We start from the raw sequence: 13523 nt of genomic DNA, 5'->3' as shown, positions 1-13523 counted from the left end.
CTTGCCTGAGATCTTTAGTTCTCTTAGGCATTGTTGTATTTCATTACCTGGTATAGGTAAGCTCTGTCACTTCTGTGTTTAACCAGGAACTTAGAAATAATTTCAGCATTTGAAAACATTTTCTCTGTAAGAGTCTAAACTGAGTCAGGAGAACACACCGTAGAATCTGACCAACAGATACTCTTCCTTAGCCTTGCAAGGTGATTCTGGATGTTTTGGCCTATCCCAGACAGCAGCTGTCTCAGAGATTGCTATGCTGAGAACTGTCCCACATTTACAAATGCTTCCCAAAGGGGGAGACCTTAATTCTCTTTGGAAATGTGAAGTATCCCTTCTTCCACCTGCTCAGGGAAGTATCCTTTCCAGAAGTATGGCCCTTGAACCAGGCATAGTCAGTGTAGTTAGCATGGATGAGGTTCAGATAAATATCTAGGTAGAGAACAGGTACCTGCATGGTGGTCTTACCTTTTTTGCTTTGAATAAATGCCTTGAATACTAAGTAGACCACCACCCCTCAAAATATAAGTACATAAAAGTCTCAAAAATAATGACTTGGATTATCTGTGGTTTTTAATTATATATACACTTTTAACTAATCTGAGGAATTTCCTTGGTTGTGTGCTATTCTTGAGTTTATTTTGTACCTCCAGTTGTGTGTATGGTGAATTTTCACCATCATTTTAGTAAATCTTCTGAGAGTTGTTTGAGTGAGGTTTTTATTTTAAGCTTGCACTTGGGTCAAAGAATACATCCACTAAGCACAAGAATCCATGTCTTAGACAATCTATAAATTTTTGCTATTTATCTTTAAATAAGGTGCTAGCATACCCTAGTTTGTTCCATAAGAAACATAAGCTGTTCAGTTCAGGGGTCCCACAGGACTGTGTATGTCCACCTTTCATTACGGTACTTTGTGAAGGCCTCGAATTGCCCAGAGGCCGTAGTGCTGGCTAGTCCTGAGCCTGTTTGCTCTCAGGTCTGCTCTTCACCCTTCCCCTGTTCTGCATCCTAGGTGAGTTGACCCTTGTAGGCTGTTTTTACCAGGCTTCTGTGTCAGTTGTTGTTCAGCTGGATTCAGCTACTAGAGAAGCAGATGGTGGTGGGTAGAAACATACATGCACCCCTGCCCCCACTGTGATTCCAGTTTCTCTTGGGGACCCTTGGTTCTAGTTGCACCATCTCTGCCCTCTGGCCTTAGGGTGCTAATGGCTTCCTGTCTAGATGATCTCTGAGGTGCCTCACTGGCCAGTTTACCCTCTCAGCTCTTCCATCATCCATGTGATCAGTGCCCTGAATTAACACCTCTCTGTTTTAAATACTCAGGTGGTTTTTATTTCCTGACTAGACCCTGAGTGATGCACCCACATTGTCACAGCTTCGGATAGCTTAAAGGCCTTCATCTCTCAGGAATACTCCAATAATTCAGGAAGCCTCACTTTGGTTTATAACTGCCTTGGAAGATAGGCACATGCCCTTTAATGCTACAAATGTTATAGAGTTTTAAATTGGAGTCTAATATGATGTATTGATACAAATGAAGGAAAAAGCTCATACTGTGTAATAACACATTTGTTAGAACCACAGATACTGTACTTTTACACCTTGTGTTTCACAAGGAGAGATTAATTATAGTACAGTATTGTGCCAGACTGCCATGAGACAGGACATGAAACCAGTTCTTGAGACCTGGGCAAACCCTAGATTCTTTCTGTCAGCCCTCGGGATTATAGACATGTTACACTGAGAATTGTGTACTTGACCACAATATGCTTGTTTAGACCTGGAGCACGGTAGGGATACATGTAGGAGACTTTTCTAAAAGACACCTAGCTTATGTACATTATAGTTCATGGTAGTATTCTTATAGTCTGGATTTAAGAGGAGATATGTCATGGGTGAGCTGTAAGCCCAGCAGATAGATTCCAGTGTGGAGGGTAGGAAGACTCTTCCCCAGGAGAGAATCCAGGTTCCTTCCTGTCAACCACTCAGGTAGCTGATACTGAATAAAGAATAGAAGAGTACTTTAAGGAAGAAAGAAGAATGGAGCAAGAAACTAATTACCCAAAGTTTTCAGTGCAGCTAGTCTAGGAAGCCTTAATCTCCTTGTTCTTTCCCACAGTCAAATAAATGTTGGTTTATTTGTCTTTAGGTTTTGTACAGTATTAGAATACTGTGAGGGAAATGATCTGGACTTCTACCTGAAACAGCACAAATTAATGTCGGAGAAAGAGGCCCGATCCATTATCATGCAGATTGTGAATGCTTTAAAGTACTTAAATGAAATCAAACCTCCCATCATACACTATGACCTCAAACCAGGTATGTCTAACTTTTAGGTGACAGTATTGATGGCTTTTCTCTTGTCTTAGAAGTGACTTCTGAAGTTAGAGAATGTGGCGGGAGCCTGGAAGGCCTAATAATGTCTGGCTTTTGCCTGGGTAGGTGTGGGAATAAGAGTCCTGGCCCCACAGTCTGGGTTTGAAAGGGTGAGTTGGATTAAATGCTCTGGAGAAACAATGCCCTTGTCTTTAGAGCCAGGGCGGTTCATGATGTCAGCCCAATTTAGAAAGAACTGCTCTGGCAAGCTCAGTCCCCACCCCCCCGCCGGCCAATCACTCATAGTACATAGCACTTTCCTCTACTCCCAAGTGTCTTTGGTAAGTGCCCCAAAGTAACAATGTATTTTGCAAATATGCCTCCTGTTTCATTAAATTCCAGCAGTTTTTCTTTTTTCTGTATGGTTACTGTGTAACTTCAGTAGACCTCAGCAAACAGTAGAGGGCAGTTAGACTTCTTACCTATGTTTTTTGTTGTTGTCATTGTTGGCTGTTTTCAGAAGTCTGTATGTTTTCTGGAGACAGCTGGAACCAGCTTGGCTTGGGTGTTGGTTGCTAATTCTGCTTTCCTCTCCTGGGAGCTACATATTAAATCACACAATTTATTATTCTTTAATGTTCTAATACAGTTGAAATGACTAAAAAACTCATTACAACGAAGAGATTTTTAAAACGATGGCCATTGTGTGATTGGGTTTCCCATCGCTGAATCCGGTACATTTCCCAGCATAGGAGCTGTAGGTGGCACTGTGCTGCTAGCTTTGGTGTCCTTGTTAGGTGTGTGTGTGTGTGTGTGCGCGCGCGCGCATCTGTCCTGAAACGACTGTTCTAAACAGAGTGGTTTAGAGATCCTTATTGAAAGTTTAGATGAAACTTTCTCACCATTTTTGACCAACTGTCCAAGTGATATTTTACTTTGGCGAGTTACTATTTTTTCCCCACTGCTCATCGTGGTGGTTTTGGCACCTCTAGCAGGTGGTTCTTGGAAAATGGAGATTTGCAGCCAGACACTGAGGACTCTCCTCCAGCATCCAGAGTCCAGATCATTTTATTCCAGGAATTTAGATGTTTGCTATTATGTGCAAGAATTTGAGTTCAGTTGTCCCCTTCTTGTCTGTTATTACCTTGAACTTTTAATTAGTAAGTCTCTTTTTATTCATGAAGGTTTTCATCTTTTTAGGTAATATTCTTTTAGTAAATGGTACAGCATGTGGAGAGATAAAAATCACAGATTTTGGTCTTTCCAAGATCATGGATGATGATAGCTACAATTCAGTGGATGGCATGGAGCTAACGTCACAAGGTGCTGGTACTTATTGGTAGGTATCCGGAAGATCTGCCAAGGTGGCTGGCTGTGCTTTACTGAAATGTTGGTAATTAATAATTAATATCTACATCCTGTCTTAGGTGAAAATGCTATAAACCAAAGTAGACTTTCCTCCCCAGATATTACTGTCTTTTTGGCAGTCTGACTCCTTCTGTTTAATTAATTTTTCTTTTCTTTTTTGGAAACCATTGAGAGAGATTATATATGGCCAGGCATTGGAGTTATGTGTTTCGTCCTAGGTTTCGCCCTATGGAGTAGGAAGAGAATGAGATTGCACATGTGTATTTAAAGAATGGCCTTAAATTTTTTTCAGTATAAATGCAGTTCTCTTATTTTTATTTCCCCAGGAGAGAGAGGGGGAGGGTCGGGGCACAGAGCAAGAGAGAGAATCTTTAGCAGACTTTATACCCTGTGTGAGCCTGATGTGGGGCTCAGTCTCATGACTCTGAGATCATGACCTGAGCCAAAATCAAGAGTCAGACAGACACTCAACTGACTGAGCCACCCGAGCGCCCCATTGCAGGTCTCTTTTTATGCGTTAATAGGATGAGGGATTCATCTCTAGAGTTGCCTGAGGATGGTGGGCTGTCAAGGACAAAGGAGTTGTGAAGATCAGTATGTAATCACAGCATCCCTTGAAATCTAAACAGGAAAAAAAGCACAGTTTGCTAAGAAATATATCCATCCCCTTAGCCATGCTCTAAAAGGTTTTGGGCCACATATCTTCCATCTGTTGTGACTTATCTCCCTGTGGCCACCCTACCCCAGCTGTTTATGACCTCTCCTACTTTTGCCTAGTATTCCTTTTGACAGCAAGAACCATAAAACATACCTGCAGCCCAAGCATTTAACTTTGTGATTGTAAAGGCATGTTAACAGAGCTTCCTTTTCACTTCTGAGGTGGTGACACAAAGGTACTTATTGGACATGTGATTCCAACATGGAGGAAGCAGGGGTCACACATGCTGTTAAACTCCAGGGTCTGTTGGTCATATCACTTCTCTTTGAGATTGGAGGGCCCTGGGCTCCTGTAGAATAGTGACTGCTTCGGAGGATATTGTTTGGAAACAGAGAAGGGGGAATATCATTCACCACCCACAAGATGAGCTCTATTCTCATCAGTCTGATCATATGGAAGTTAGAGAAACTATCAGATCCCGAGAAAAACACCATGTGCACAAATTTCTGTGTTTCATTGCTCCTTATTTTGTATGGAGATGGTACCTATAGTGAAAATCAGTCCCTAAATTAAAACTTTGAGATTCTAGGTTTAAAATAGAAGCTACATTTACAGTGTTTATTTACTATGGTGGTTATTGTGGGTTAGTGTTCCTGTCACTGAATGACACAAAAATATCTCTTGTTGGAAATTCTGGAAACAAGTCTATACCTCTGCTGTATAAATTCACTAGAACTTAGATTTTAGCTTTTTTGTCTGGAGCTTGTTCTTTGTAAAAAGTGAAGCCTTTTAACATTGAAATTAATTTTCTCATTGCTACCTATTGCTGTATTTGCTAAGGTTTTAAAATTTTAGTGGTTGGAGTTTAAACAAAAATTATGTTTGGGATTTACTTCAAAGTAATCTGGGAGGAGGGGAGAGATATTATATGAACAGAGATGGACCCCATGTTGATAATTATCGAAGCTGGGTGATGGTTACTTGGGGGTTCATTTTACTGTTCTACTTCAGACTATATTTGAATATAGGTTTCATAATAAAAAGGTAGAGAGGGAGGCTACTGAGAAAATTTAATTCCGTGGGTTTCTTTGAAGGTTTACAAAGTCTTCATGTTGGTAGAAGCATTGTCATAACCAACTTCCTCATATGTAATCCACTTGTGATGTCCACAGAGATATAAACAGGATAGGAAGACATAAAAAAAAATCTAGGGACTGTTTGCAGTATGTTGGTTGTTGCAGTATTTGGTAGAATTCTTCTGCATTGAATACTACTTTTATTTTACAGTTTCATTTTTAAGTAATCTCTACAACCAACATGAGGATTAAAGGCACACTCCTGAGATCAAGAGTCACATGCTCTGGGACGCCTGGGTGGCTCAGTTGGTTAAGCCATGGACTCTTGATTTGGCTTAGGTCTTGATGAAGGATTGTGAGTTCAAACCCCACATTGGACTCTATACCCAGTGTGGAGGCTACATTAAAAAAAAAAAAAAGGAAAGAAAGAAAAAGAGTCCTATGCTCCACCAACTGAGCCAGTCAGGGACCCTGAATACTATTAAATAAATGATCTGACTAGACCTTGAGAAACATGTTTCTCTATGATGATTTTATCATGATGGAATATGCATCTAGGTTTTTAAACATAGTTTAGTGCAGTGTCGTAGAACTGTCTTCTCTCTCCTAAAGTCCTTGATATTGGAGCGCTTATTATTTTCAGTATTATTTGGGTGGAGAACTAGTTTATTTCTCCATTTTTTTTTAAATTTTTATTTATTTATGATAGTCACAGAGAGAGAGACAGAGAGGCAGAGACACAGGCAGAGGGAGAAGCAGGCTCCATGCACCGGGAGCCCGACGTGGGACTCCATCCCGGGTCCCCAGGATCGCGCCCTGGGCCAAAGGCAGGCGCCAAACCGTTGCGCCACCCAGGGATCCCTATTTCTCCATTTACACATGGGGTAACTGAGACCTAGCTAGTATTTTTCCTGACTTGTACTATCCAGTGGCAATCAGTGTCTTTGTTTCTTTAATCAGTATCATTTGTACTCTGAATATTTGGCTGAATTATTACTTAGCATTTGGATAAGTTCAACAACTTCTGTCCTTCCCTACCACCTCCACAAAAGAGTTATAAATACATTAAAATGATCATTTTGGAATCAAGGTTCTATTTATTTATCCAAGATCATATTTAAATTATATATATTGAAGAATCAAGAGCCATGAAAAGTTGGGTTCAGGGAGGCTTTACTAGTAATTGGGAAAGCTGTTCTTTTTAGTCTTTTTTCCTGTATTTTTATTTCTTTGCTTTTTTCCCCCCCTCTTTGTGAGTTCAGTGTGTGTTTTGGCTAATAGTTTTCATTGTGAAATAATAATGTAGGTCAGTGGTCTTAATCATCCCAAAACATCCATTAAAAGTAATAAATAAGAAACACAAACATGAGAATAAACTACTTTTAAAAAAGAAAAAAGCCCCTCATCAAATATTTTCTGCCTCTCAACTCTTGTGGTCCCCTTCAAATTATAAGTTTAGACTTTTATACCAGTAGCACAGCAGGGTTTAAAATAAAGAATTTTTCACAGAATTGATTTTGCCAGCATGAAATCTGCAGAAATTGATCTGTTATCTTCAGAATGCTGCTTTCCAGCTGCACCGTGGCTGAGACCCTGAGCAATGAGTGGAAGCATATTTGTTTGGTTTCCTAAATGCCAAGAGGCACTTACCTTCCACACCATACAATTTGGTGTGGTTAGCTGCCCATCTCATCTGTTTCAGAGGCCAGGAGTTGGTGGGGAGGGAAGGGATTCAGATGAGGTTTGAGTTGTGCTAACTACTAGTTTGTTTGGCTTTTTCTCCCCTACTTGTTAGACTTCCAGTAAGCCCCTGACCACCCTTCGAATGGAAAATGTAAAATACCTTTGATAATTTGGGCTGTAATATCACCATTTCTCATATGTTGTAGTTATTCACAGTCCAGATTTTGCAAAGAGGTTACTTTAAAAAAAGCAGACAGCTGGTCCCCTTGGATTTATAGTGGATCCTGAATTCATTTGGAATTTTAGAAGAGTTATTTTAGAGACCATCATCTTTCTCCATCAACATGAAAGCAAACCCATACCGCTTAGAGTTATATTTTTTGACGTTTGTTGCTGCAGCTCTCATAAAAGAGAATGCACTTCTTTTGTGTTGTCCCTCCCTTTCAGAACTTGTTGAATGACACTTATATTAGGCACAAGCCTGGGAACGGATGCTGGGGTAGGCGAAGCAGGGACTGAGGGAATATTTGCCCCCCTCAGTGAATTGAGAAGTGTATTTTAAGGCTTTTAGGGCATGACTGCCTCCTTAAGTTAGAGTATCTTCTCTCTGACTTCCCTCAGCTGGGCCCAAGTTGCTTTTTTGGCAGAATTTCAGTTAAAATTCAGGTATTTAAAAAAAAATTCAGGTATTTTTATTTCCCACAAGGTCTTCTACTTTGCCTTTTTGTACATGTCCTAGATTTACACAGTCATTTTTCTAAGAATTTTTATTTTCCTTTTGTCCCAGGTATTTACCACCAGAGTGTTTTGTGGTTGGGAAAGAGCCACCAAAGATCTCAAATAAAGTTGATGTCTGGTCAGTGGGTGTGATATTCTACCAGTGTCTCTATGGAAGGAAGGTAAGGGGCAAGGTCGGGGATGGCAGCCTGACTTCTGTCTTGGGTGGCACGTGTGCACACTGGCATGGTGTCAGTCATTCTCTTGGAATTAATCATTTAGTTATACAGAACAGAATCCTGAAAGTTGTGGTTTGAAGAAAATACAGACGGTAATAAAAGCTTAATGCATAAGCAGAACTTTTCAACCCTAGAGTACTGAATGAATTCCACTAGCTATTGAAAACATGCCTTTTTGCTGTTTTCAATTAGATCCAGGATATGTTTTGTTTTTGATAATATGTACAAGGAATTATATGAAATAGTTTATTTAAAGTGTAGAGTCATCCCCAGGAGCCACTCTTTAAGGTCTCAAGAACTGAAACTTGAAATATCTACAGGACACTCTATTCCCAGTCATCCCCATTAGTTAAAGCTATTATTAATAAAAGCATACTCTCTATTTTCCATACTGGGGATATGTAGTGTTAGAAAGTATTCACTGTCTGTTACCTTTGGAGCAAGGTGATAGATGATTTGGACACATAGTAACGTAGGTGGGAAACCATACCTAATGAATTCTCACATTTGTGTTTTCCTTAAGAGCATACTATCCTATAAATAAACATACACACTAGGATCCAGTGTATATATACTCAGATTTTTACTGTCAAGTATGAATAATTGAAGTTTGTCAGTGGTCCCGACAGTGTAGGTTGTGGGTATGAGCCATTTGAGAGTTCTACAGCTCCTCTGGACTCTTAATATTTTTATTACAATTCCCAGACCAAGCTCTTAGTTCAGATTTCAGCTTCCTCTAACTTCTCCTTGGTCTTTGTTTCTTTATCTTACTTCTGTAATATAGGGAAACTATTCAGAACCAGCCAGTAGGGGGTTATTATTTTTAAGTAATCTCTACACCCAACATGGGGCTCAAACCCACGACCCTGAGATCAAGAGTTGCATGCTCTACTGACTGAGCCAGCCAGGCACGCCGCTCCCCGCCCCTCCCCGGGGAGTTAATTATTATTTATACTCTCTGATAATGTGGAAATGCTGCTGACAATGTTGGTAGAGGTTACGTACAAAGAATTGTTTGTGATCTCTCAGTTGAAGCACTGTAGAGATGACGCTAAGCTTGAACTTCTAATACTTTATTAGAAAATTGGGGTTCCTGGGTGGCACAATTGCTTGGGTGTCTGACTCATGATTTTGGCTCAGGTCATAATCTCAGGGTTGTGAGGGCCAGCTGCTATGCCCCCCTCCCCCGCCAGCTTGTTGCTCAGTGAGGAATCTGCCGAAGATTCTCTCTCTCCCTTACCCTCTGCCCCTCCCCCCTTGATCCCTGTTCAGTCTTGCATTGCACACTTGTGTTCTCTCTCTCTCCCCTTCTCTCTTTCCCTCTCTCTCAAGTAAATAACATCTTTTGGGAGGCAAAAAAAAAAGAGAAAATAGCACATTGGGGGCACAGATGAAGCCACTAAGTAGCCCTAGCTCTTCCCCCCCGCCCCCCTCTGTCCTTACTTCCTCTGCTGTTTCCTTTTCCATCTCTCTTTACCTGTGTCTTGGGTCTGCCAGTGGCACACGTATGTAGTACTTAAGCCTACAGGTATCATTCAGGGCAGAAGAGGTTGCTGGTTCCTGCTGCAATGTTCTTGGCTATAAGCAAAGCTGAACAGAGGTGTTATGACATGGCCGATGCTGCTTCTAGTCCCAGCTCTGCCTTAATCTTGATGTTGCACCGTGAATATGTTACTTCAATTCTGAACCTTTCCACCCCTCACCTGAAAAAAGCAAGAGTTAGAGGAGACCATCTTCGAAGTTCTTTCTAGCAGTTCTCACTGAAGCATGTCTTCTTTCCCTTCTCCGTGGTTTTGAATTGTGTTCTCTTTCATCTTAACAAGAGGCCCACCTCTGTTTTGTTTTTGTATGATAGCCTTTTGGCCACAACCAGTCCCAGCAAGATATTCTACAAGAAAATACGATTCTTAAAGCTACTGAAGTGCAGTTCCCGCCAAAGCCAGTAGTAACACCAGAAGCAAAGGTAAGCTGTAACCCACTGGCCAGCAGGAAACGACTGCTTTGCTTTCTGTATTAGTTCTCTGGGTAATAGTGGATGGATTATCAGTATAAACAGATCCATCTTAGATGGTGAAAAATAAATGCAAGAAAGGATATGGAGGGGCAGGAATTCATTTTTTGCTGGCTTGGTCAGGGAAGGCTTCAGTGAAGTGATATGTTGAGCAGTCTTGAATGATGTGAAAGGTATAAGCCATGTGTAGGTTTGGGAGAATGTTCTAAGCCAGAGAAATGTGTGAAGCTGAGATGCAAGTGCAAGCTTAGCAGATCCACAGAGCTGGTGGAGCGGAGGGAAGGGTGGTGGGTAGGAGAGGTAGCAGGGCAGATGGTAAACTGAGATGGAAATACTTGAAGGTGTTACTCAGGACAGCTATGTGATCTGATTGCCGTTTCAAAGGCCTGTGTAGAGAAAAAATGCAAGATGGAATTATTTGACCAGTAACTATCTTGTCCAACCTAAGGTAATTCATTTAACTCTCCTTTCACATCTCACTAGGAAGCATTCTTTTTTTTTTTTAAGATTTTATTGATTTATTCATGAGAGGCACAGAAAGAGAGGGACAGAGACACAGGCAGAGGGAAAAGTGGGCTCCCCACAAGGACCCTAATGTGGGACTCAATCCTGGATCCCAGGATCACACCCTGAGCCAAAGGCAGGAAGACGCTTAACCACTGAGCCACCCAGGCATCCCAGAAAGCATTCATTTTTTAAGGCCAAGGATCATGAAGCTTATTTCTGTGACTTGAATCAAGCAGCTACCTATAGGTGTTTTTGGTTTGGGAAAACCAGGATTGTTGCTATACTTTTGTCCTTTATTAATTAAACATGGGAAAAAGAAAAATCATTACATCTCATGTTTATATTTTTAATGGATTTTTTAGACTATATTTTTAGACTGTATTTTTTAGAGCAGTTTTAGATTCACAGCAACACTGAACAAAGTAAAGAGTTTCCATGTATTCCCTGTCCTTCCACATGCACAGCCTCCTCCACTGTCAACATCCTGCACCAGAGTGGGACATTGGTTATAATCAATAGACCTATATTACAACATTATTATCATTCAAATATAAAGTATGGCCTGAAGGTGATAATGACATTTTAGATTTTTAAAAATCAGTTCATTTATTTAAAATAATTAGGAGACTCTGATTAAACAGAACTCTCTCCTTAAAAAATAGGAAAAGCTAGATCATCTGCTTGAGGGCCTTTGTGATAAGAATTGTAAATACTGAGCCAGTGGGGCCCTTCACACCTAGCACAAGGAAACTTCCATGTTGGTAGTCAATTAGGATTCTGAATGAAACCAAACTCTGTATGATTCCAGGTCTGTAGTCCTCGTGGGGAGACAAGTCCTATGCAGGTTTTCCTTTACTACCTAGGTGTGTGTGCACCTAATCATTTGCTTGATGATCTTTCAAGCAAGAATAAGATTCACCAATCTGTGACACACTGCAGTGTTAGTGTCAGTCTCCTCACCCTCTCTGTGGTGGTGGCTTGTCATCACAAGTTTTCACTTCCTTAGGAAGTAGAAAGTTCACATGAGGCTATGGTTTGTACACACAGGACCATGAGAGTAGATGTGCCTGGGTAAACTGACCAAGGCAGAAAGAGTGGTTTTTGTGTGGGTCTTTGTGCTTTGGGAGCAGAGATATTTAGAGGTCAGGTGGTGCCCTGTTTCCCCTCAGGAATGGCTTGGCCACCTCTTTCGGGGAAGTAGTCTGTGGCCACGGAGTGGTGCTGCTGCCCGTGCATCTCCTTGCCTGGTCCTGTCTGCGTGTGCCCAGTGACTCCTGGGAAGGGCCTGGAGCCCCTTCTCTGTAGAAGACTTCAGCTCCGGGCCCTGGGCCCTGGCAGCTGCTGCAGAGCCTCAGGGTTCACCCCAGGGGCGCCATGATTATGTGCCTCAGGCTTCTTCATGAATCTTTCTTTTCAGGCGTTTATTCGACGATGCTTAGCCTACCGAAAGGAGGACCGAATCGACGTTCAGCAGCTGGCCTGTGACCCCTACTTGCTGCCTCACATCCGAAAGTCGGTCTCCACGAGTAGCCCTGCTGGAGCTGCTATCGCATCAACATCAGGGGCGTCCAATAATAGTTCTTCAAATTGAGACCCACTCCTAGGCCGTGAACTGTTCAGCACACACAAGTGGACAAATGGCATTCAGCAGCGGGTTTGGAACATAGCGAATCCGAATGGATCTCATGAAACCTGTACCAGGTGCTTTTATTTTCTTGCTTTTTTCCCATCCATAGAGCATGACAGCATCGATTCTCATTGAGGAGAAACCTTGGGCAGCTCTGGCCAGGCCTCGTAGGAAAAGGCCCCGCCCGAGGTTCCGGCGTCAACGGCCACTATGTGTGGCTGCTCTGAGTGAGGAAAAAATTAAAAAGAAAAACTGGTTCCATGTACTGTGAACTTGAAAACATGCAGACTCAGGGGGGTCCCTGATGCAGTGCTTCAGATGAAGAATGTGGACTTGAAAATACAGACTGGGCTAGTCCAGTGTCTATATTTAAACTTGTTCTTTTCTTTTAATAAAGTTTAGGTAACATCTCCTGAAAAGCTTGTAGCACAAAGGCTCAGCTGGGGATGGTGTTTGACTTCGGAGGAAAAAAGTTGCTATTGCCCGTTAAAGGCACTAGAGTTAGTGTTTTATCCCTAAATAATTTCAATTTTTAAAAACATGCAGCTCCCCTCCCCCCCTCTTTTTTATTTTTGAAAGAATACATTTGGTCATAAAGTGAAACCCGTATTAGCAAGTACGTGGCAATGTTCATTCCAGTCAGATGCAGCTTTCTCCTCCGTCTGGTCTCCTGTTTGCAATCGCTTCCCTCATCTCAGCAGGGAAAGCATCGAGTGGGAGGACTGAGGTGTGTGGGGCTTTTGCCGTCGGACAAAGAACGAGGTTAGAAGCCCGCAGCTTGGAGTCTCTAGGTTTTCAACTCTTCACAATTTAAACACTTGACGGTTGTCCCTTTTAATTTATTTGAAGTGCTATTTTTTTAAATAAAGGTTCATCTGTCCATGCAGTCCTCTTGGATTCTCTGAATGTAGTAACTATGAAAAACTGTTCCAGAGGTAGGCAGAAAATGGGCCAGGGAGCCAGATGCTCCAGGGATCAGGAGGTCCTACCCACGGTCTCTGTGTGCTTGCTAAGTGGTGTACCTTTCTTGTTAACCACGATATTAAAACTTGATCAGCTCATAAGCTTTCCTCTGTTAGATCTTTTGGCAGGAAACAACCTCCAACCCTCTAAATTTTGTGGGTGTGTGCTGGTGTGTGTGTCTGTGTGTGCATGTGCACATGCACACACGCTTTGTCTAACTCACTTTAATAGAATGATCAAGTGGAGTTAAAGAATCGCAGGGAGATAGGTATTTTGAATATGAACATTCTTTTGGAACTTAAGGTTTTATTATTTTTTTTTCCATTTGGTTGTTTCTGAGATGTGTGATCAACTGAAG

The 13523-nt window shown here is 41.6% G+C and overlaps 1 protein-coding gene across 4 annotated transcripts in view; it reads left to right on the top strand.

Annotated features, from left to right (window-relative positions):
* The window catches only part of TLK2 (tousled like kinase 2), a 122981-nt gene extending 109893 nt beyond the window's left edge, over positions 1-13088 (top strand). For all 4 annotated transcript variants that reach the window (XM_025436698.3, XM_025436697.3, XM_025436696.3 and 1 more), the window contains 5 exons: positions 2150-2319; positions 3517-3655; positions 7889-8000; positions 9913-10020; positions 11993-13088. In XM_025436698.3, coding sequence (XP_025292483.1) covers positions 2150-2319; positions 3517-3655; positions 7889-8000; positions 9913-10020; positions 11993-12166 — 703 coding nt within the window. In that variant the 3' untranslated portion in view covers positions 12167-13088. The remainder of the gene's footprint in view (positions 1-2149; positions 2320-3516; positions 3656-7888; positions 8001-9912; positions 10021-11992) is intronic.
* The last annotated feature ends 435 nt before the right edge of the window (positions 13089-13523 follow it).

Source organism: Canis lupus, chromosome 9 (assembly GCF_003254725.2).
Source record: "Canis lupus dingo isolate Sandy chromosome 9, ASM325472v2, whole genome shotgun sequence".
Classification (NCBI taxonomy): domain Eukaryota; kingdom Metazoa; phylum Chordata; class Mammalia; order Carnivora; family Canidae; genus Canis; species Canis lupus.
The sequence above is the reverse complement of the archived record's forward strand: the minus strand, read 5'-3'. Positions and strand labels throughout refer to the sequence as shown.